General features: G+C 40.6%; 1 protein-coding gene and 1 non-coding gene across 2 annotated transcripts; both read right to left on the minus strand.

Moving 5' to 3' along the window:
• Positions 1–4,862: 4,862 nt before the first annotated feature.
• Positions 4,863–4,923, minus strand: LOC128591031 (U7 small nuclear RNA). Its single transcript, XR_008381474.1, has one exon. It is a non-coding gene; the product is annotated as a U7 small nuclear RNA (small nuclear RNA).
• Positions 4,924–15,094: 10,171 nt separating this feature from the next.
• Positions 15,095–15,530, minus strand: LOC128590590 (zinc finger protein 706-like). The gene has a single exon (XM_053597938.1). The coding sequence runs from the start codon at positions 15,528–15,530 to the stop codon at positions 15,300–15,302; it is 231 nt and encodes a 76-aa protein (XP_053453913.1). The 3' UTR covers positions 15,095–15,299.
• Positions 15,531–21,957: the final 6,427 nt, after the last annotated feature.

Consider the following 21,957-nt stretch of genomic DNA (forward strand, 5'->3'; position numbering starts at 1 on the left):
TCTGGTTTGGTTGGGTCGAACAGTTCTTCCTGGTTACAGATTTCCAGCTGATAACCTTCTGACCTTTTAGGAGGCCTCCAGCAGGTGACCTTTGGTCTCTCACTCCACATCTCCAGTTACGTCTGAGGCCCTGGCCACCTCCTGAGCTACACATGCATCATACTCTGAACTGCTTTAAAAGTGACCCCTTTCCCTAACTGGATACTGTCCCCATTTTCCATTTTCAGTGGCAGCCTGTCTGCTTGCAGATGCCCTTAATAAATCTCTGCTATTAACTCTGCTCGGCCTGGTTCTTTTTTTTTTTTTTTTGAGACAGAGTCTCGTGTTGCCCTCATGGAGTGTCCTGGCGTCACAGCTCACAGCAACTTCAAACTCCTGGGCTTAAGCGATTCTCTTGCCTCGGTCTCCTGAGTCGCTGGGACTACAGGTGCCCACCACAATGCCCGGCTTTTTTTTGTTTGTTTAGCAGGCCCTGGGTTCGCGCCCACCCACCCTGGAGCATGTGGGCAGTGCCCTAACCACTGAGCAACGGCTGCCTCCTCCTGAAGTACACATTCTAGGTAGGGGTGTTTGTGCACGGACTGGGCATACCGGGTGGGACAGACCGTAAACACTTAACCACAGAAATTTCAGGTTCTGAGAGCAGCTGTGAAGAAAATAAATCGGACGCAGAGTATCCTAGTTCATTTTGTGCTGCTGTAATAGAACATGTGAGACTGAGTAATTTATAATGAGCAGAAAGTTATCTCACTGTTCTGGAGGCTAGGAAGTGCAACGATGAGGGGCCACAATCTGGGGAGGACCTTCATGTCCAAGATAACAGCATTAATCCATTTAGGAGGGCAGACCCCTCCTGATCTCAACCCCTCTTAAAGGCCCCACTTTCAGCACTGCTGCAATGAGGGTTAAGTTTCCCACACATGAATTTAGGGGAGGCAGGTGAACCACAGGAGGCACCACCTGTGATTGTAGGACGCCCTGGAGGTCCTGAAACTGATTGCTCAACGATAAGGGAGGAATATTGAGTTTATTCAAATTTCTTTCTCCCTCATCTGCTCTCTTCTTTTTTCTCCTGGGATGCCAATTATGTGTATATTAGTTCACTTGCTATGGTCTCATATGCAGAATTGAGGACTCCCTCCACTATGGCTCTTTTCTTTCCCAGATGTCACCCTGGATTTGTAGCCACTTTTGCAGCTCTGAAATGCCAGCCTCTGACACCTGAAGCCAATAAGACTGTAGATTTCTGTTTAAGTTCTAATTGCCCCACGCTGCCAGACATGGGAAAATCAATATAAATGTAGTGAGTGTGGTTCCCTTCCTTTAAGGCTTGAAAAGTCCCCTCTAGTTTCTGCCTGCTTTGGCCCCTTTTTAGATTAGTGACCAGTGTTTTCAAATAATTGGTTACATTTTGCCTAGAATTTGTAATCATTTTCTATGAGAGAGTTATTGTAGTACTAGATACGTGGACCTTACCGTTCAACATCAGAGCCCTCAGTTCTCTCTCTTTAATGAGACAATAAGTGTGTATTTTAATTGAGACTTCATATTCAAATAACATTGTTATGGGGGTGACGGGGGTCTCACTCTATCACCCAGAATGGAGTGCAGTGGTTTTATCCTAGCTTACTGCAGCCTTGACCTCCTGGGCTTGAGCCATCCTGCCTATGCTGGTATTACAGGTGTAAGCCACTGCCCAGCCTCAAGAATAGCATTCTAATAGTATTATATTAGAACATTTATACAATAATAATTTGAGATTCTAAAACAATTATATTTCTCCTTTTCACCTTATATGCTTCATAAACTTTTGGAAAGAATTTATTTTATGTTTTCTTTTCTCTCTCCTTTCCTCTCCTCTCTCCCCTTTCCTCTCCCTTCTCAATCGACGTTATTTCTCTTTTTGAATGACCTTCATATATCAAATGACTTTTAGATTTGTTAAGTAGAATAAAGCTCAATCTAAAGTTACTTAATTGTTCAGAGAAATTTTTGCCAGTATTTGTTAGTTTAATCTTATTAAGTCTGCAAAGGTTATATACCCTGTTCAAAAAATTTTTTTGAGACCGAGTCTCACTTCGTCACTCTTGGTAGAGTGCTGTGGCGTCATAACTCCCAGCAACCTCAAACTCTTGGGCTCAAGTGATTCTCTTGCCTCAGCCTGCCGAGTAGCTGGGACTACAGGCGCCCACCACAACACCCAGCTATTTTTAGAGGCGGGGTCTCACGCTAGCTCCGGCTGGTCTGGAACTTGTAAGCTCAGGCAATCTACCCACCTTGGCCTCCCAGAGTGCTGGGATTACAGGCGTGAGCCACCACTCCTGGCCCCCATTCAAAATTTAAACTTATCTTTTCTCAAAGTGAAATCAATATAGTTAACGCCACATAAGAAAATTAGATTTGGTATATTCTCAGCCAAATAAACAATTAAAAACAATTTCTACCAAATATAAGCACCTTTCAGTGCACTGTACAGAATTTTATGGTGTCATTGTTTTGACACTTTTACTTCCTGTCATTGCAAATATGATATTTTCTGTTTTTTGTTTTTTTTTTTTTTGAGACAAAGTCTCCCTTTGTCACCCTTGGTAGAGTGCTGTGGCGTTATAGCTCACAGTAACCTCAAACTCTTGGGCTCAAGTGATTCTCTTGTCTCAGCCTCTTGAGTAACTGGAACTATAGGCACCCTCCACAACACCCAGCTATTTTTAGAGACAGAGTCTCACTTTTGCTCAGGCTGGTCTCAAACCTGTGAGCTCAGGCAATCCACTCCCCTTGGCCTCCCAGTGTGCTAGGATTATAGGTGTGAGCCACTGCATCTGGCCAAATATGGTATTTTCTATTCAAAGAATAATCAAAGGCAACACAAAGCTCAAAATAGAGCATGACTCAAGGAATAGATTTGTTTTTTTATACCACCCAATTCAAGTTAAGCCTCCACCCAATTCAAGTTAAGCCTCCATTTTCTTTAATATTACATTGAAACATTTTTTGGTTGATATTTGAGTACGCGTATAATATTTTACACCATTCTTTTTTCCTCTTCATTCTGCTGTTGTTTTTTTTTTTTCAAAGTGGCAGTTCTTTTTTAGTTCTTTAAAAAATCGTGGCTCAAAGGAGTAGGGTGCCCACCCCATATGCCGGAGGTGGTGGGTTCAAACCCAGCCCTGGCCCAAAACTGCAAAAAACAAAAAAAAAAATCTTTCTAATTATATCAAGGAGAAAGCCTCAGTCTTAATGTTATGTAACATTGGATAGTTTTTGTTTTATCAAAGAGAGAATAGGTATCAGACTCTAGAAAAAAATGATATTTTATTGAAACAAAAGAATTATATTTTATATTACATTTATTTCTCTATCATTTTATTGATTAGTAATTACTGCTTTTCTAATTGAAGGTATGATTTTAAATTATATACAAGTAAAAAAGATAACTTCAAACAAATTATAGTACAAAGATTATACAGTTATGGGAAAATACGAGACAACAATGCCAGAATGAATGAATTTAGGAAAATACTGTGTAGTAGCATACTTCCTCTGACCAGGAGATAGTGGTGATTGGCAATCTAGAGTTAGGAGGAGAAGTCATGACAGATAAGAAATATAGATTTGAAAATTCAAAGGCCTAAGACCTTCAGTCCAATGCCATTGTTAGAATCAGGTTTTACAACTTTAATGTAAAAGGTTGTTGAAAATATAGCCATTCTAAGAGGTTCTATCTTTGGTCCCCTGAGATGTTTTTGTCCTTATAGGTTATTAAATTTTTGTAAGAATCAGTATCACATGCTCAATTCCACTTCTGATTTATGTTTTATATTTGATTTTTGCTTTCTATTTCTAACCATTGTGAAGATATCTTTAAAATAGCTCTATAAGTTCATTTGTTTGAATGTCTCTGATGAAAACTTCTTCAATTTCAGAAATATCTATTGTTACCTTTCTTTTTTTCTACATTGATCTTGATCCTAAAGGGAGTTATAAAATTTTCTTTTAAGTCATCTGACTGTAGTCCTGGATCAGGTCAATATTACCTGAAAACTAACACTTCTGTTATCCAAAGAATATAAAGAAAATAAACCCCCAGGGAGACAGCATTGGCTAGAGATTAGAAGGGGCTGTAAGGATGATAATCCAATTTAATCAGCTATCTTTTTTCTAAACTCTGCTATCAGTCCTTTCTATCCTGGCTTTTCAAGGGTGGATGTGACAACCTGGTGCTAATACTTATTTATATAATGAAGGCACCATTTTATTTTCTTAAGCAACTAGGTTTTTGTCAGTCTACTGTGGAGTATCAGGTTCTTTGATCTATTTTGAAGGATGGGACCGAAGAAAAAAATCCTGATGATTCTGTTAAGAGCCTGGCATCACGAACAGATGTCAAATTGCCCTTTGTGGCTGGTAGTATGCTAAAGTTGAATTGCACCTAACTTTGAAATACTTAAATAGCAAATACTTCCATCAAAAGTAAGTAGTCATCTGTATGGTAATCTCCTGTATAAATATGATTTTTAAAATGTTTTAAAGATTTTCTTCTTCATCTTTGGTTTTCAGAAAATTTACTACAATGCCACAGATGTGATTTTCTTTGTATTTATTCTGCTTGGGGTTCGCTGAGCTTCTTGAATGTATAAATTTGAAAACTTTTCAACTATTATTCCTTCAAATATATTTTCTGTCCCATTCTCTCTTCTTCCAGTTAGAAATTTTTATGTTGTCCCATAGGTCATTAAGCCACTATTTTTTTTTTTTATTATTATTCCCTTTTCTCCCTTCCTCTCCAATCTTTGTTCTCTCTGTTCTTCAGATTGAATAATTTCTAATACTCTGTCTTAATATTCACTTATTCTTTCTTTCTTTTGGGTTTTCCAGTAAAAACCAGAAAACATGTATACAAATTCTAAAACAGCTGGAACACGACTTATTCTTAGATCATCCCAAATCTTCCACTAAGTCCATTCATTAAATTTTTTATCTTGGTTATTTTATTTTTCAGCTCTAGAATTTTCATTTTTTAAAAATACTTTTGATATCTCCTATTTGTTTATTAATTATAAAATATTTTCCTTTATGCCCTTGAACACAGCTGTAATTGCTGCTTAAAAATCCTTGTTTGCTAGCTTCAATCCTTGTAAGTTATAATTGCTTTGTCTTCCTATGTCTAGTAATTATGGATTTTATTTAAGACATTGTAAATGATACAATATAGAGACTCTGGACACTGTTCTATTCTTCCAAAGAGTCTTGATTATTTGTTTTAACAGGAAGTTGACTAGGCCTGCCTCAAACTCTAAGTTCAAGCTTCCTCACAGTTGGTAGCAGACAAAATCTCTATTTAGTTCTTCATTCAGGGCTGAACTATTTGGATGTGTTTGGCACATTTAGTTTAGAGATCAGCCAGAGATTTCTGCAGTTTTTTTTTTTTTTTTTTTTGAGACAAAGTCCCACTCTGTTGCCCAGGCTAGAGTGCCATGGTGTCAGGCCAGGTCACGGCAACCTCAAACTCCTAGGCTTAAGTGATCCTCCTGCTTCAGCCACCTGAGTAACTGGGACTACAGGTGCCCACCACAATGCCCCGCTAATTTTTCTATTTCTAGTTTTTTATTTTTTATTTTTATTTTTTGCATTTTTGGCCGGGTTTGAACCGGCCACCTCTGGCATATGGAGCTGGCGCCCTACCCCTTTGAGCCGCAGGCGCCACCCTATGTCTAGTTTTTTAGTAGAGATGGGGTCTTACTCTTGCTCAAGCTGGTCTCGAACTTCTGAATTCAAGCAATGTCCCGCCTTGGCCTTCTGGAGTGCTGGAATTATAGGCATGTGTAGAATTCTTAAGTGCAGGGTCTTTTGCAGAATTAACCCCTCTATGACTCTCCTTTCTGAGATTTTCCCCTTCAGTTTCTAACTGCTGTGGCCATTTTAAACTTTCTTCTGGTTCTTTAAGTCAGTAAGACTGCAAGTTTCTACTGGAGGTTTAGTTAACCTATCTGATGCCAACTAAGGACAGCCCTCAAGTAAAAAGCCAGAAAAACAGGAAACACAGAACTAATCCCCCGCCCCCCTTTTTTTTTTTGAGACAGAGTCTCACTATGTCACCCTCGGTAGAGCTGTGGTGTCACAGCTCACAGCAACCTCAAACTCTTGGGCTCCAAGTGATTCTCTTGCCTCAGCCTCCAGAATAACTGGGACTACAGGTGCCCGCCACAGACCCACCTGTTTTTTAGAGATGGGTCTTGCTCTTGCTCTTGTTCAAGCTGGTCTCAAACTCCTGAGCTCGAGCAATCCACCTGCTTAGGCCTGCCAAGAGCTCGGATTACAGGCGTGAGCCCCCACACCCAGTCCGCTGTTCCCTTCTTTCAACTACAAACATGTATGCAGTTCCTGCCTGCTTTAGAGAAATGAAGACCTATGTTCACAAAAAAACTTGTAGATGAGTTTTCATAGCAGCTTTATTCGTAACAGTCAAAAAATGAACAACAACAAACACCCTCAACTATCTCTCAGTGGATGAATGGTTAACCCAGTTACGGTATATCCATACCTAATTATTCCTACCAAAACGACCTTTAGGTAGTTGTTTTTTAGATTTTATCCAGGAATATTGGTCCCATAAGAGCTTCTGTTCCCTTACTGAAGCAGAATATGACAAGTTTTTTCTTGCGATATCTGATTTAATTTGTCTTTGCTAAAAAAAAAAAAAATTGGACTGCTTTATGGACAGAATAGAGTACTTGTCAGTATTTTTATGCTTAGCTTCCTTTTCTAAATTGAACTTCTTTTTTTTTTTTTAAAGACAGAGTCTTACTGTGTTGCCCTTGGTAGAGTGCGGTGGCATCACAGCTCACACAGCAACCTCTCAAATTCTTGGGCCTAAGCGATTCTCTAGTCTCAGCCTCTGGAATAGCTGGGACTATAGATATCTGCTACAAGGCCCACCTACTTTTTACAGATAGGGTCTCACTCTTACTCAAGCTGCTCTCAAACTCCTGAGCTCAAGCAATCCACCCACTTAGGCCTCCTAAGTGCTGGGATTACAGGCGTGAGCCACCATACCCGGCCTCCTGTTCCTCTCCTCTCCTCCCCTCCCCACCCCTCCCCTCCTCTCCTCTCCTCTCCTTTCTTGACAGAGTTTCACTTTATCACCTCGGTAGAGTGCCGTGGCGTCACACAGCTCACAGCAACCTCCAGCTCTTGGGCTTAGGCTATTCCCTTACCTCAGCCTCCCAAGTAGCTGGGACTACAGGGCACCTGCCACAAGGCCTGGCTATTTTTTTGTTGCAGTTTGGCCGGGGCTGGGTTTGAACCCACCACCCTTGGTATATAGGGCCTGCGCCATGCCCACTGAGCCACAGGCACCACCCCTGTTCCCTTCTTTCAACTACAAACATGTCTGCAATTCCTGCCTGCTTTAGAGAAATGAAGACCTATGTTCACAAAAAACCCTGTAGATGAGTTTTTATAGCAGCTTTATTTGTAACAGCAAAAACTGAAAAAAAAAACCCAAAAAACCTCAACTATCTATCAGTGGATGAATAGTTAACCGAATTATGGTATATCCATATCTAATTATTCCTACCTAAACTACCTTTAGGTAGTTGTCTTTTAGATTTTGTCCAGGAATATTTGTTCCATAAGAGCTTCTGTACCATTACTGAAGCAGAATATGACAAGTTTCTTTTCTTATGATATCTGATTTAATTTGTCTTTGCCAAAAAAAAAAAAAAAAATTGGACTGCTTTACGGACAGAATAGAGTACTGTTCAGTATTTTTATGCTTAGCTTCCTTTTTTAAATTGAACTTTTTTTTTGAGACAGAGTCTCACTATGTTGCCCTTGGTAGAGTGCTATGATGTCACAGCTCACAGCAACCTCAAACTCTTGGGCTTAAGCAATTCTCTTGCCTCAGCCTCCCAAGTAGCTGGGACTACAGACGCCCACCACAACACCCAGCTACTTTTTTGTTGTAACTGTCATTGTTGTTTGGCAGGCCCGGGCTGAGTTCAAACCCACCAGCTCCAGTGTATGTGGCTGGCGCCCAGCCCCTGAGCTACAGGTACCAAGCCTGTACCTTTAAATTGAACTTTTTATTTTGAATTAATTATAGATTTGTGGGTAGTTGGAAAACAAATAATAGAGATTTCATGTACCCTTTACCCAGTTACTCTCCCTGGTAAATGTAAAACCATAGTGCAATTTGACAACCAGGATATTGACACTGAGGTGATCAACGTACAGAACATTTTCATCACCACAACGATCTTTTGTTAACGTTTTTAGCCATATCCACTTTCTTTCTGCTTCTACCTCATTCTTGAACCCTGGCAACTGCTAGGCTTTTCTCAATTTCTATAATTTTTTTATTTCAAGAGCATTACATAAATGCATTCTTATAGCAATCTAATAGCCAATCCCAGAATATAATCTTTTGGGACTGGCTATTTTCACTCAATATAATTCTCATAATGCATCTGGGCTGATGTATGTAGGATTGGGTTGTTCCTTTTTATTTCTGACTAGTATCCCTAGGTATGGATATACCCTAATTTGGTTAACCATTCATCCACTGAGAGATAGTTGAGGGTTTTTTTTTTTTCAGTTTTTGACTGTTACAAATAAAGCTACTATAAAAACTCATCTACAGCTTTTTTTGTGAACCTAGGTCTTTATTTCTCTAGAACAAATGTTCAGGAGTACAAATGTTGGGTTATATTGTGATAGGACAAGAAACCTCCTGCACCCCCCCCCATAAGCCCCTTTAAGTAAGGAACCACGGAAAGGAGGAGGTGAAGTAGTAACATACAAGAGTAGCCGGTGTGGCACCACAGTTCCTGGTGAACAATGGAACTGAACTTCACTGAGCTGGAGCCTTCTCATTATGGGTATAAATATTTACTGGTTTTTGTTGACACCTATTTTGGATGGACTGAGACATAAAAAGACTGAAACTGCTCAGACAGTGGCTAAAAAATTATTAGCAGAAATTATCCCCAGATTTGGGTTGCCACAGAAGTTGAGGTCTGACAATGGTCTGGCATTTATCTCCCAGATGACACAGACATTGGCTAAGATACTGGAAATCACCTGGAAATGGCATTGTGTGTATAGACCGCAGAGTTCAGGACAGGTAGAAAGAATGAATAGAACACTCAAACCCTGAGTAAGTTACGGCTGGAGACTGGAGCGAATTGGGTAGGCCTCCTTCCTTTTGTCTTTTTACACATACAATGTACCCCCTATATAAAAGGAATAGCACCCTATGAAATCATGTTCAGAAGGCCCCCACCCCTCATTCCCCGGTTGGGGGGGTGAAAAATAAGCTGAGTTCACTGCACTCTCTCCTTAAGTCTTTGCAGGCCTTCTAAGTGTCTTCATGTCTAGTGAACGACATAGTAAAAGCTGCACTTGCTAAACACCACCACTTGAGGAGACTCATGCTTTGCAGCCAGGCGACTTAGTGAGGATTAAGAGACATTCCCCTGGGACCCTAGAGGCTCTTTGGGATGGATCATCTGCTACCGCTGTAAAGGTGTCTGGACGATGCCATTGGACATATCGCTCTCAAATAAAGAAAGCAAAACCCCCGCCCGAGAAAAAAATGGCGTGCGACCCTCACCAAGGACCCCCTAAAGATAAGACTCATTCGAGACTCTTGATTATAGTAGCCTTCTTATGGGGGAAGACACTGGGAAGGGTGACTCCCCATAGAGGGAGGGGCGGACCCCAACCATTTCCTAATCCACAGATGGACATGTTGGAAAGAACTAACCTTTTTGCCCCAGTAAAATACACCTGGGAACTCACACGCACCTATGACGGAGGGCTTGTTAAAAGGTTACATACTGTTAATCAGCCTGTATTTTCCATCGATCTCTGTGATCTATTTCCCTTTAGTGGAGACCCACCCTAGTGGAATACCCCCAGGGGGGAGGGAGAAGGGGGAGGGTTCTGTATGGAATCATTTGGATGTGGAACATAAGCAGCTGAGAAAGGGTTATGGGGTATACAACATTATGGTTGCCCTAGTGAAGGAAATAAGGATTATGATAAGGGGAATCAAAGTATTGTGCTAAATGGGGCTGTGAGACATTAGCCCCTTGGAAGAATACAGATACTTATATCTCTCTCACTGGAGGGGAAAGGAAATGCATTTACCAGTATAATCAGGAACTCCCGGAGACTTGTAATCCTTATTGGTATAAAGGTATTCAAATGGCAACAGGATGGAGTTGGGTGGGAAGGAGGATGTACATGGGGACAGACTCGGGTGCACAGGGAATCATCCTGGAACCTCCTTTACCATTCAGAGATTTCTTCCAAGGAAAAAGTTATGAGCCTATCGGCCCTAATCAGGCCTTGAACCCAGCCCTACCCCCTGTACAACCCTCTTCTCCTCCTTCTTCCCCTCCAACCCAACTACCTTCTAGATGGCACCCTGCCATACAACCATACCCCAACCTCCAGCATCCCCCTTATTAGGTATGTTAGATGCAGTGTTCTGGTATATGAATAGTAGCAACCCTAATATTACCAAAGATTGTCGGCTTTGTTTAAACCCTGCCCCTCCATATTACATGGGTCTCGCACTAAATGGGAGTGATCAAATCCAAAATACAACCTATGAACAACACTGAGACCACTGTAGATGGGCAGAAGAGCCTAAACTAACCTTAGGTGATTTGCAAGGGAAAGGATTTTGTATAAAAGCATTAGGATTTATTCTAAAGGAGTCACCCTACTGGGCTTTCTGCCTTACTGTGTTAACCCCACGGGCCTCCGGTGAAGGGTATGTTCTCAAGGCACCAGATGGAGCCTGGTTTGCATGTACTACTGGTAGTACTCCCTGTTTAAGTTCCATATATTTAGAAAAAGTCCACCCTTTGCATTTTGGTCCATATTTTGCCCCAAGTATATTATTACTCTGGGGATGGGTGGAGGGAACTTTTAGTGCTAACATCAAGAGATTTATCAGAACATTTCCATAGGAAAAAGAGCACTGATTTTAATACCCGCACTTGTGGGAATTGGAATAGCTAGATCAGCAGCAGTAGGGGAGGCTGCCTTGATAAAGGAAGGAGGAAATTTCAAGGCCCTAACTCAAATAACAGATAAAGAGAGAGAGAGGATGGAACGGTCTGCGATGAGATTGGAAACTTCATTGCATTCATTGGCAGAAGTAGTTCTTCAGAATAGAAGGGGCCTTGATCTCCTGTTTCTAAAGCAAGGGGGACTTCGTGCCACCTTGGGAGAAACTTGCTGCTTTTACACTAATAATTCAGGAGTTATAAGAAGTAAGAAAGAGGGCGGCGCCTGTGGCTCAGTGAGTAAGGCGCCGGCCCCATATGCCGAGGGTGGCGGGTTCAAACCCAGCCCCGGCCAAACTGCAACAAAAAAATAGCTGGGTGTTGTGGCGGGCGCCTGTAGTCCCAGCTGCTCGGGAGGCTGAGGCAAGAGAATCGTGTAAGCCCAAAAGTTAGAGGTTGCTGTGAGCCGTGTGACACCACGGCACTCTACCCAAGGGCGGTACAGTGAGACTCTGTCTCTACAAAAAAAAAAAAAAATAAAATAAAATAAAAAAAAAAAAAAGAAGTAAGAAAGAGATTAAAAGAGAGAGGGGCTGAATTAGGACCAAAGAATGGGTCTGAAGGATTGTTTCAGTGGTCACCCTGGTTAACAACACTCCTTTCTGCAATAACAGGCCCCCTTATTCTCCTTTCATTAGGATTAACTGTTGGACCATGCATAATAAATTGTCTAACTTGATATATTCATAAACGAATGCAGGCAGTGACATTGCTGGTCTTGAAAACACATTATAAAATTATAATGCAAGAAGATGAAGAGGATGAAACAAGGATTTAGTTCATCCCCGAATCAGAAGGGGGGAGTGCGATAGGACAAGAAACCCCTGCCCCCCCATAAGCTCCCTTAACTGAGGAACCACCGGAAAGGAGGAAGTAGCAAAATACAGGAGTAGCTGTCAGTGTGGGACCACAATATTTGCTTGACCCATTGTCCAAGAATGAAATTATTTCCCTTCCCAGTTCTGTAATTGCTGTAACCACAAGCACTGTAGTGATGTTTTCTGCTTCTGTAACAAACCGATTCCAAAAGTCGGTTGCTTACTTGCTGGCTGGACTGCACGTAGCCCCGATAGTGTAGATAATTCACTCAATATAAACCTTTCCCTCCTCACGGCCAGTACTGTTCCCTCTGTATCCATGTCGAGGGGCAGTCGGCTGGCCAACCTAATAAAGACTCCTTAATTGGCTCTATTTGATTAGTGTTTCTGCTGGTCTTTTCAACAATATGGCAGTCAAATGTTTTGTTTCTTAGGAAATTGTCAAAATGTTTTCCAGAGTGACTGTCTCACAATCATATTCCTACCAGCAATGTATAAGTGATCTACTTTCTCTACATCTTCACTAGCATTTGGTGATATCACTATCACTATTTTTTATTTTACCCATTCTGATAGTTGTATAGTAATATCCTCTTGTGGTTTTAATTTGCATTTCCCTAATAGTTAATGGTACCAAACATCTTTTCATGTACTTACCATTGGTACAGCCTTCTTTTTTTGTGGTATGATTCTTCATGTGTATTTCTTGTTCTAATTGGATTGCTTACTTTTTCATCATTGAGCGTTTTTTTTTTTTCTTGTTTTGTTTTTTTGAGACAGAGTGGGCCTGGGCCTGGTTCGAACCTGCCAGCCCTGGTATATGTGGCTGGCACCCTACCCACTGAGCTATAGGAGCTGAGCCTCATCATTGAGAGTTCTTTATATATATGTATTCTAGATAGTAATCCTCTTTCCAATATGTGGGGTGCAAATACTTTCTCACACACTGTAGCTTTTTTTTCATACTCCTAACAGGATCTTTTGCAGAGTATAACATTTTTAATTTTGATTAAGTCCAATTTATCAATTTTTCTTTTACAGATTATGTTTTGATATCAAGTCTAAGAACATTTTACCTAGACGTAGGTCCTGAAGATGTTCTCCTATGTTTTTTTCTAAAAGGTTTAGAGTTTTATATTTTATAGTAAAATCCATAATCCATTGGGAATGCATTTTCATATAAGCCATGAGACTTGGGTTGAGCTTGATTTTCTTTTTTTTTTTGCCTATGGGGTACAGTTCTCCAGCACTGTCTGTTGAGAAGGCTATTTTTCCTCCACTGAATGGCTTTTGCACCTTGGTCAATTATCAATTAAGCATATTTATGGTGGTCTGTTTCTGGATTCTTAACAGAAGTTCCATTGACTAAAGCATCTATTCCTCTATCATACTCTAATTTCATAGGTATATAGTAAGTTTTTTAATTGGGTAGATGTCACTGAATCTTTTTAAAACATTATTTTATTATGATTTTTTTTTTTTTTTAGACAGAGTTTTACTTTGTCACCCTTAGTAGAGTGCTGTGGCATCACAGCAACCTCAAAAAACTCTTGGGCTCAAGTGATTCTCTTGCCTTAGCCTCCCAAGTAGCTGGGATTACAGACGTCCACCATAGCAACTGGCTATATATATATATATAGTTTGTTTGTTTTAGAGACAGGGTCTCACTCTTGCTCAGGCTGGTCTCAAACTCCTGAGCTCAAGCAATTCACCCACCTCAGCCTCCCAGAGTGCTAGGATTACAGGCATGAGCAACCATGCCTGGCCTGTTTATATTTTCTATAATTTCTTTCTGCAGAATTATGTAACTTGATAACATACAATTCCTCTATGTAGTTTGTTAGATTTATGTGTATTTCTTTTTTAGTTGGTACTATTGTAAGTGATAATGTATTTTTAATTTCAACATCCATATGTTCTTCATTAGTACACAGAAATACAATTGTGTACGTGTGAGAGAGAGAGAGTCTCACTCTGTGTCCTGGGTAGAGTGCTCTGGTGTCATAGCTCACAGCCACCTCAAATTCTTAGGCTCCAGCCTCTTGAGTAGCTGGGACTACAGGTGCTTGCCATGACACCCAAATAGTTTTTTTTTTTTTTTTTTCACCCAGTTAGTTTTTTTAGAGACATGGTCTCACTTTTGCTCAGGCTGGTCTTGAACTCCTGAGCTCAGGTAATCTACTAGGCTTGGCCTCCCAGAGTGCTAGGATTATAGGTGTAAACCACAATTTTTTTTTTTTTTTTTGTAATTTTAGAGACAAGAGTCTTGCTTTATCAACCAGGCTAGAGTATAGTGGTGTCTGATATCATAGCTTACTGTAACCTCAAACTTCTGAGTTCCAGTGATCCTTCTGCCTCACCCTCTCCAGTAGCTGGGATTACAGGCATATACTACCACATCTGACTAGTTTTTTTCTATTCTGCATAGAGACAGAGATGCCGTCTCATTATTGCTCAGGTTGGTTGTAAACTCTCACCTCAGTCTCCCAAAGCGCCAGAATTATAGGCGTGAGCCACTGCACCTAACCAACTGTTGATTCTTTAACTTTACTTCTTGCAATCTTGCCAAATGTATTTATTCTAAAAGTGTTTGGGGAGTTTTTTGGTAGATTCTCTGAGACTGTCTACATAGTCAATCATGTCATCTGCAAAGATAAATAGTTTATTTCTTCCTTTTTCATCTATACAGGATTTATTTCCTTTTCTTGACTTATTGCACTAGCTAGAACTTCTAACCCTGTTGAATAGGAGAAATGAGAGCAGACATCCTTGCCTTATTCCTAATTATAGGGGATGGGATTTAGTATTTTACCATTAAATGAAATGTTATCTGTAGATTTTTTTCTAGATGGTCTCTAGTAAGTTAGAAAGTTTTCCTTTAATCTGACTTTTCTGAGTTGTTATTATTATGAAAGCGTACAAAATTTTGTCAAATATTTAATGCATGATTCATATTTAGCCTATTAATAAGCTGGACTGCATTAATTAATCTTGAATGTGGAACTAGCCTTGCATTTCTGAATAAACCCTATCTGGTCATGGTATGTAATTCTTTTTGTTTATTGTTTAATTTTTTTTTTGATGTTGTAAAATCAAAGTACTACTTTATTAAATGAGTTATTTTATACAATATGAACATCAATATAATTACAATTGTAAAAAAAATTTTTATAACAAGGATGGACTGATTTTTCAGATTTTCAAATCAGAGTCAACTGTACATTTACACAGAATTGTCTTTGCATGAAGCCCAAAAGGTAACAGCATAAAAATGAGTGTTCCTGTAGCCCCTTTATTTTTGCTGATCAACAGTTTGTTAGAAAAGCAGCTGCAGGTTTGTTACCTAAGGTCTGAGACAGTAGAAGAGTCAAAGGTGTCATGAATTCACCTGTAAACAACTTTATGCCTGAACATCAGCCAATTCTGGAGGAAGTGGAGTCTTAGGATGCTTGCTCTCAAAGTGCTGCTTGAAGGTCTTAGGGTCTGGCATTTGTGTCCTGCAGACAGTGCAGGTGTATATTAAGGCAGCTTTGGCAGCAGCCTTTTGGTCATGTCCTTGTTTCTTCTTTTGTCCAGCTTGCTTTTTGGCATTTTTCTGCCGGGACTGAATCTTCTGCTGTCCATGAGCCATATCTGGGCTGGGACAGTCTTGTGAAGAGACAGCGCAGCACTAGAGGGCCGGGGGAGGTCGCTTGAGGAGAGGAAAGGGGAACGCACCCAGCACCGCTTCAGCCGCTTCTGCCCGCCAACGAGGGGAAAGACTGTTTATTAATACTATTGCCTAATAGTTTGTTAAGGATTTTTGCATTATTCATGAAGAACAACAGCCTGTAGTTTGCTTTTTGGGTACTTTGTCTGGTTTTGGCATCACAGTAATACTGGCCTTACAAAATGGCCCAGCTTCTTGATTCTATCAGTCAATTTTCCTTGACAAATTTGGAGACTTTTCAGCCATTATTTTGTTGAGTACTCTTCAACCCTATCCCTTCTTCCATTTTCTGAAAAGACCGTATAGAATTGGTGTTAATTCTTAAAACGTTTGGTAGAATTTTCAGTAAACTATCTGGGCCTGGTTATGCCTTTTGAGGAAAATTTTTATATTTTATATTCAATTTCCTTAATAGTTACAAAACTATTTATTTATTTATTTTTGAGGCAGAATCTTACTCACTTGTCCCAGGCTAGGGCACCTGTGACATCAGCCTAGCTCACAGCAGCCTCAAACTCTTGGACTCAAGAGATCCTCCTGCTTCAGCCTCCCAAGTAGTTGGGACTATGGGTGCTTCCCACTAGGCCTGGATGATTCTTCTCTTTTTGGTAGAGATGAGGTCTCATTCTTGCTCAGGCTGGTCTTGAACTCCTGAGCTCAAGAGCTCCTCCCACCTCAGCCTCCCAAAGTGCTAGGATTATAGGTGTGAGCCATTGCACCCAGCCATACAAGACTATACTATCAATTTGATATTTGGTGAGCTGTGGTAATTTGTGTTTTTTGAGGACTTGGTCCATTTTATTGAAGTTATCCAATTAATTGTGTGTAAGGTTGTTAATGATATCCCTTACTATCCTTATGTTGTCTTTAGGATCTGTAGCAATAGCCCATGCTTTATTCATGATGTTGGTAATTGTGTATTCTTTTTTCTTTCTCAGTCTTACTAGAAATTTGTCAAGTTTTTTTTTTTTTTTTTTTGAGACAGTCTCACTTTGCCAGCCTCAGTAGAGGGCTGTGGCATCATAACTCACAACCTAAAACCCCTGGGCTCAAGTGATCCTCTTGCCCCAGCCTCTCAAGTAGCTGGGGCTACAGGCATCCTCCACAATGCCCAGCTATTTTTAGAGATGGGGTCTTGCTCTTGCTCAGGCTGGTCTTCAACTCCCGAGCTCAAGAATCCACCCCCCTCAGCCTCTCAGGATGCTAGGATTACAGGCATGAGCTACCTCACTCAGCCCAGAGATTTGTCAGTTTTATTGATCTTTTCAAAGAACCACCTCTTTGTTTCATTGATTTTTATTGTGTTTCTGTTTTAAATTTCAATGATATATGCTTGAATCATTATTCATTCCTTTGGTCATTTTGAGTTTAGTATGCTCTTACTTACTGATGTTGCTCTGGTGCTAGCTTTAATTACTGATTTGAGACTTAGCCTCTTTCCTAATGTATACATTTTAGTGCTAAGAATTTCCCTATCAGTATTACTTTTCAATGCCCTACAAATTCTGATGTCTTTTATTTTCATTCAGACGTCCTTTTTATTATTATTGTTACTTAATTTTTTTTTTTTAAACATTTGGGAAATCTTTTTTTTTTTTTTTTTTTTTAGATTTTTTTATTTTATTTATTTATTTATTTTTGTGTGTGTGGTTTTTGGCCGGGGCTGGGTTTGAACCCGCCACCTCCGGCATATGGGACCAGTGCCCTTCGCCTTTGAGCCACAGGCGTCGACCTTTTTTTTTTTTTTTTTTAGACAAAGCCTCAAGCTGTTGCCCTGGGTAGAGTGCTGTGGCATCACAGCTCACAGCAACCTCCAACTCCTGGGCTTAAGCGATTCTCTTGCCTCAGCCTCCCAAGTAGCTGGGACCACAGGCGCCCACCACAACGCCCGGCTATTTTTTTGGTTGCAGCCTTCATTGTTGTTTGGTGGGTCCGGGCTGGATTCGAACCTGCCAGCTCAGGTGTATGTGGCGGGTGCCTTAGCGGCTTGAGCCACAGGCACCAAGCCATTATTGTTACTTAATTTTTTAAAGACAGAATCTCACTCTGTTGCTCTGAAGCAACTTCAAAGTCTTGGGCTCAAACAATCCTCTTGCCTTAGTCTCTTCAGTAGCTGAGACTACAGGCGTCCCCCACATGCCACATTAGTTTTTTCTATTTCTGTAGACATGAAGTCTTGCTCTTGCTCAGGCTGGTCTTGAACTCCTGAACATGGAGAGAGGAAGCAAGCTCTCTGATGTATCTTCTTTTATGGGCACTAGTCCCATACTGAAGAAGACACGTCAGAGAGAGCTTGCTTCCTCTCTCCTTGTTCTTACACCAAAGAAAGGCCATGTGAGGACACAGCAATCCACTAAAAAGGCCCTTCACTACACACTGACCCTGTTGCACCTTGATCATGGACTTTAGTCCCAGATGGTGAGAAATAAGTACCTGTTCTTTAAGCCATATGGGTTAGAATATTTTGTTATGACAGCCTGATCTAAGACAGAGATCTTTCTAGTTTTTAGTAAGTCAATTTTTTATTGGAACGTGGACATCTTACGTTGTGAGACTCTGAAATGTAACAGTGCTGTTTCTTCACTGCCAGGTGGAGCTAGACCGTCCTCTGTTTGGCCCCCCCATAAACATTCAAGGAGAGAGGGCTCCTTATTCCTGTGCCTCATTAGTGCTGGGCTGGGGTGGAAGTCCAGGCTCCCCGTATGGTCTCCACTGACACCATGGAGGAGGATGGGCCTTGTTACTGGCCAGCAAGGATGAAAGTCCCAGCTCCCTGTTTGTCCTTCTCTGACAGCAGCCCCACAGGGGTATTGGGATATTTTGTTATGGTCTCTCATGAGTGGAAGTTTGGGCTCCTCTGGCTTTAGCTGATGGGGTAGGGATGGTGCCACAATTTTTTTCTAAGGTGCTTGGCTGGAGTAGAGTAGTAAATATTTAAAATTTTTCTATTTTGTTTGGCTGTATCTCTCCTGGTCCTTTTGCTGGAGAGAACTGGCTTCTGTTGGAGCTCTCACTCACTGACAGTATGGGTTGTTGGCATCTTCTATTCTAAGTCTGGGATCATGAAGTCAGAAGGAAACCAAAGGGAGGCATCCCTGTGTGGTTTCTCAAGTCTCTGGGTCCCCAGCCTGTCTGCTTCCTTCTTTCTTCCATTCAGGGTCTTATGTTTGCTTAATGCATAGTACCCAGGACTTTTAGTTGTACTTAGCAGGAGAAATGAGGGGGGGGGATGTCTACTTCATCTTCTCAGAAGTGGAAGTCCCCACAAATATCTTTTTTGTATAAATATTTTTTTAAAATAAAGAACTGCCTAATTTTTCAAGACTTAGCTCAAATTTCACCCTTGATAGTTTTCAAAATTTCAGGCAAGTATTAATTTTAGTTTGGATATTTCAGTTGCAAGGGAAGTACGGGATCCCATTAAGGAGGTCTCAGCTGAGGCTTGGAAACCCCAGGGCGTAAGATCAGGCAACTGAATTGGTTTAGACTCAATTATAAGAAACAGAAACCCACCAACTGGCTCAATCAAAAAAGGGAAATTCATTACAACGTAGAAACCAAGGGTAGGAAGGTAGGTATGAGTCATAAAGAGCAGAGAGATTCTGTCAGAAGACAGATTGTATGAAGGATAAAACATGGTACCAGAGAAAAATAACCAACATTTCTGAAAAAGGAATCAGACAACAGGGCCCTAGAATATAAAAGGCCAGTAGTTCAGAGTGCAGACTAAAATCTGAGACAATTCTGACCATACTTTCATAGGTACTGCAGGAAAACCTTAGTGGACAAGACGTCTCCAGTTTTAGTTCCTTAGTTTTGAAATGGATAAACAATTAAGAGCAAAAATCATCCTCTCTGTCTCATAGAATCTATTGAACATGCAACCCTAGTTCCTTATGTTGTCTCTAGACAGAAGTTAATTCTCTGATCACAGATGCTGGTCAACACGGCTTTAGACTTGCTGACTATCTTTATTAGAGATTATTTTTGATCACAAGGGAAAATGTTCAAGAGAATTATCCAAAATTTGGAAATAAGGCAAAAAGAGAATTGTATTGCATTTCATTTTTTGGTTGCATGAATTTCATGTTATCCCAAAGCATCAACTAACGAGCCCCCTTAAGAGTCACCTAACTTTCTAGGTGAGTGGACTTTGTTTACGGAATTGATTGGGCACTAGACACTCTATAATTGTGTAAAATGGATAAGATGCGATGATTTTCTTCTTTGTCAGTAAGATGATTCTGAAGGATATGATTTCATGGTCTTGTGTGACATTAACCAATTTTGTATACAACTTAGCAAACTATAAGAACTACATTTTTAAATTTCTGAAAATTGTATTTGACCTCAAGAGACAAAAACACAGTGGTATATAGGCCAGTCATGTTATTGGTGGACCATCAGATGAAAATGAAGATCCACAAACTCCTAGAGCTTCTACAAATCCAAACCCCATCCCCTACATGACCCAGACACTTTATGGCCTACACTTGATCCTGGATTTGCATGAGTCTCTTTATTGTTCCCTCATGTATTTTTACTTGAGTGATCTCATCTCAGGCAGGTCTCTCTTTCTTCTGTAACCTGACCTGTCTCCTACACACTTTGAGTTTGTGATCCCAGGTAAAATTTCTAAGTCCACTAACTCAGTAACTTCCACTGATCAAATGGCAGGCTTTCACCATTTTTCTCTTGAATTTATATTTGGGAATCCCATAGGTAACTTGGGGAATGCATGTAATGGCTCATCCTAATTGAATTGTTTTTAAAATCGGCTTTCCAAATAAACATAAACAAATAAAATTAAATTAAAAAAATAAAATAAATAAATACAAATAAAACCAGCTTTGCCCATTCTTCAGACATATAATATACACTCTGCTGAAGGTTGATATTTTTTTCAGTCACTCTGTAATTTCATGGTCCCAAACTTGGAGAGTTTAGTAAATAAAAGAAACACTGACAAAAAAGTAAAAGCTCATTACTCTATTTTTTTTTTTTTGTAGAGACAGAGTCTCACTTTTATGGCCCTCGGTAGAGTGCCGTGGCCTCACACAGCTCACAGCAACCTCCAACTCCTGGGCTTAAGCGATTCTCTTGCCTCAGCCTCCCGAGTAGCTGGGACTACAGGCGTCCACCACAACGCCTGGCTATTTTTCTGTTGCAGTTTGGCCGGGGCTGGGTTTGAACCCGTCACCCTCAGTATATGGGGCCGGCGCCTTACCGACTGAGCCACAGGCGCCGCCCTCATTACTCTATTTTTCCTTGGGCTTTCTGAAACACAGTGGTACCACATCACATCCAGGACCTTCAATGGGTTGAATGGTGGCCTCCTAAGATATATGTCCATGTCCTCATATCCAGCCCCTGTGAATGTGACCTTATTTGGAAAAGGAATCTTTGTGGATTAAGGACTTTGAGATGAAGTCATCCTGGATTACCAATGTAGTCCTTAATCCAATGATAGATATCCTTATAAGAGACAAAAAAGGGGCGGGGCCTGTGGCTCAAAGGGGAAGGGCACCAGTCCCATATGCTGGAGGTGGCGGTTCAAACCCAGCCCCGGCCAAAAACCACACACACACAAAAATAAATAAATAAAATAAAATCTATTAAAAAAAAAGAAAAAAGAGAGACATAAAAGGAGGAGATAAAGACACAGAGGTCAAGTGAAGATGGAGGCAGAGATTGAACAGAGCAGCTGCCAGTCAAGGAATGTAGACAACCAGCAGAGGCTAGAAGGGCAAGGAAGGAACTCTCTTTTAGACTCAACCAAGAGACTCCTGGAACTAATAAAGACACATAGTGACTTCTCAGGACACACAAATCAGTAGCCTTCATATCTGCCAAGAATCAAATCAAAGATGTAATACCCTTCATCACAGTTATCAAAGAAAACGAAATATCTTTGAATATATTTAACAAAGGATGTGAAGAATCTCTACAGAGAGAACTAGAAAACTCTGAGAAAAGAAACTGCAGAGGATGTCAACTGATGGAAGAACATATCATGCTCATGGCTTGGAAGAATCAACATTGGTAAAATGTCTGTACTTCCCAAAGTGACATACTGGATCTTTCAAACCTTCACTCTGAAAGGCAATAACCAGAACAACAAGGCCTTACCAATTTCCATCTAGTATTCATGACTGGTATTGAGTACACTTTCTGATTTTTCCAAGTTTTGGATAATTCCCCTTAATACCACCTACGAAACCCCACTTCCTCACTGGTCATGCTGTCTTGTCTGTTTTCTCATAACATTGGCTAACAGCAAGCTTAGTCTGCCATGGACTCGGGGCATTGGTCAGCATGATTTCTTTCTTTCTTTTTTTTTTAGAGACAG

This window comes from Nycticebus coucang, chromosome 7 (genome assembly GCF_027406575.1).
Source record: "Nycticebus coucang isolate mNycCou1 chromosome 7, mNycCou1.pri, whole genome shotgun sequence".
NCBI lineage: Eukaryota > Metazoa > Chordata > Mammalia > Primates > Lorisidae > Nycticebus > Nycticebus coucang.

Coding starts and splice junctions, on each gene's coding strand:
- LOC128590590 (XM_053597938.1), bottom strand. CDS start 15,530: ATGGCTCATGGACAGCAGAAGATTCAGTCCCGGCAGAAAAATGCCAAA.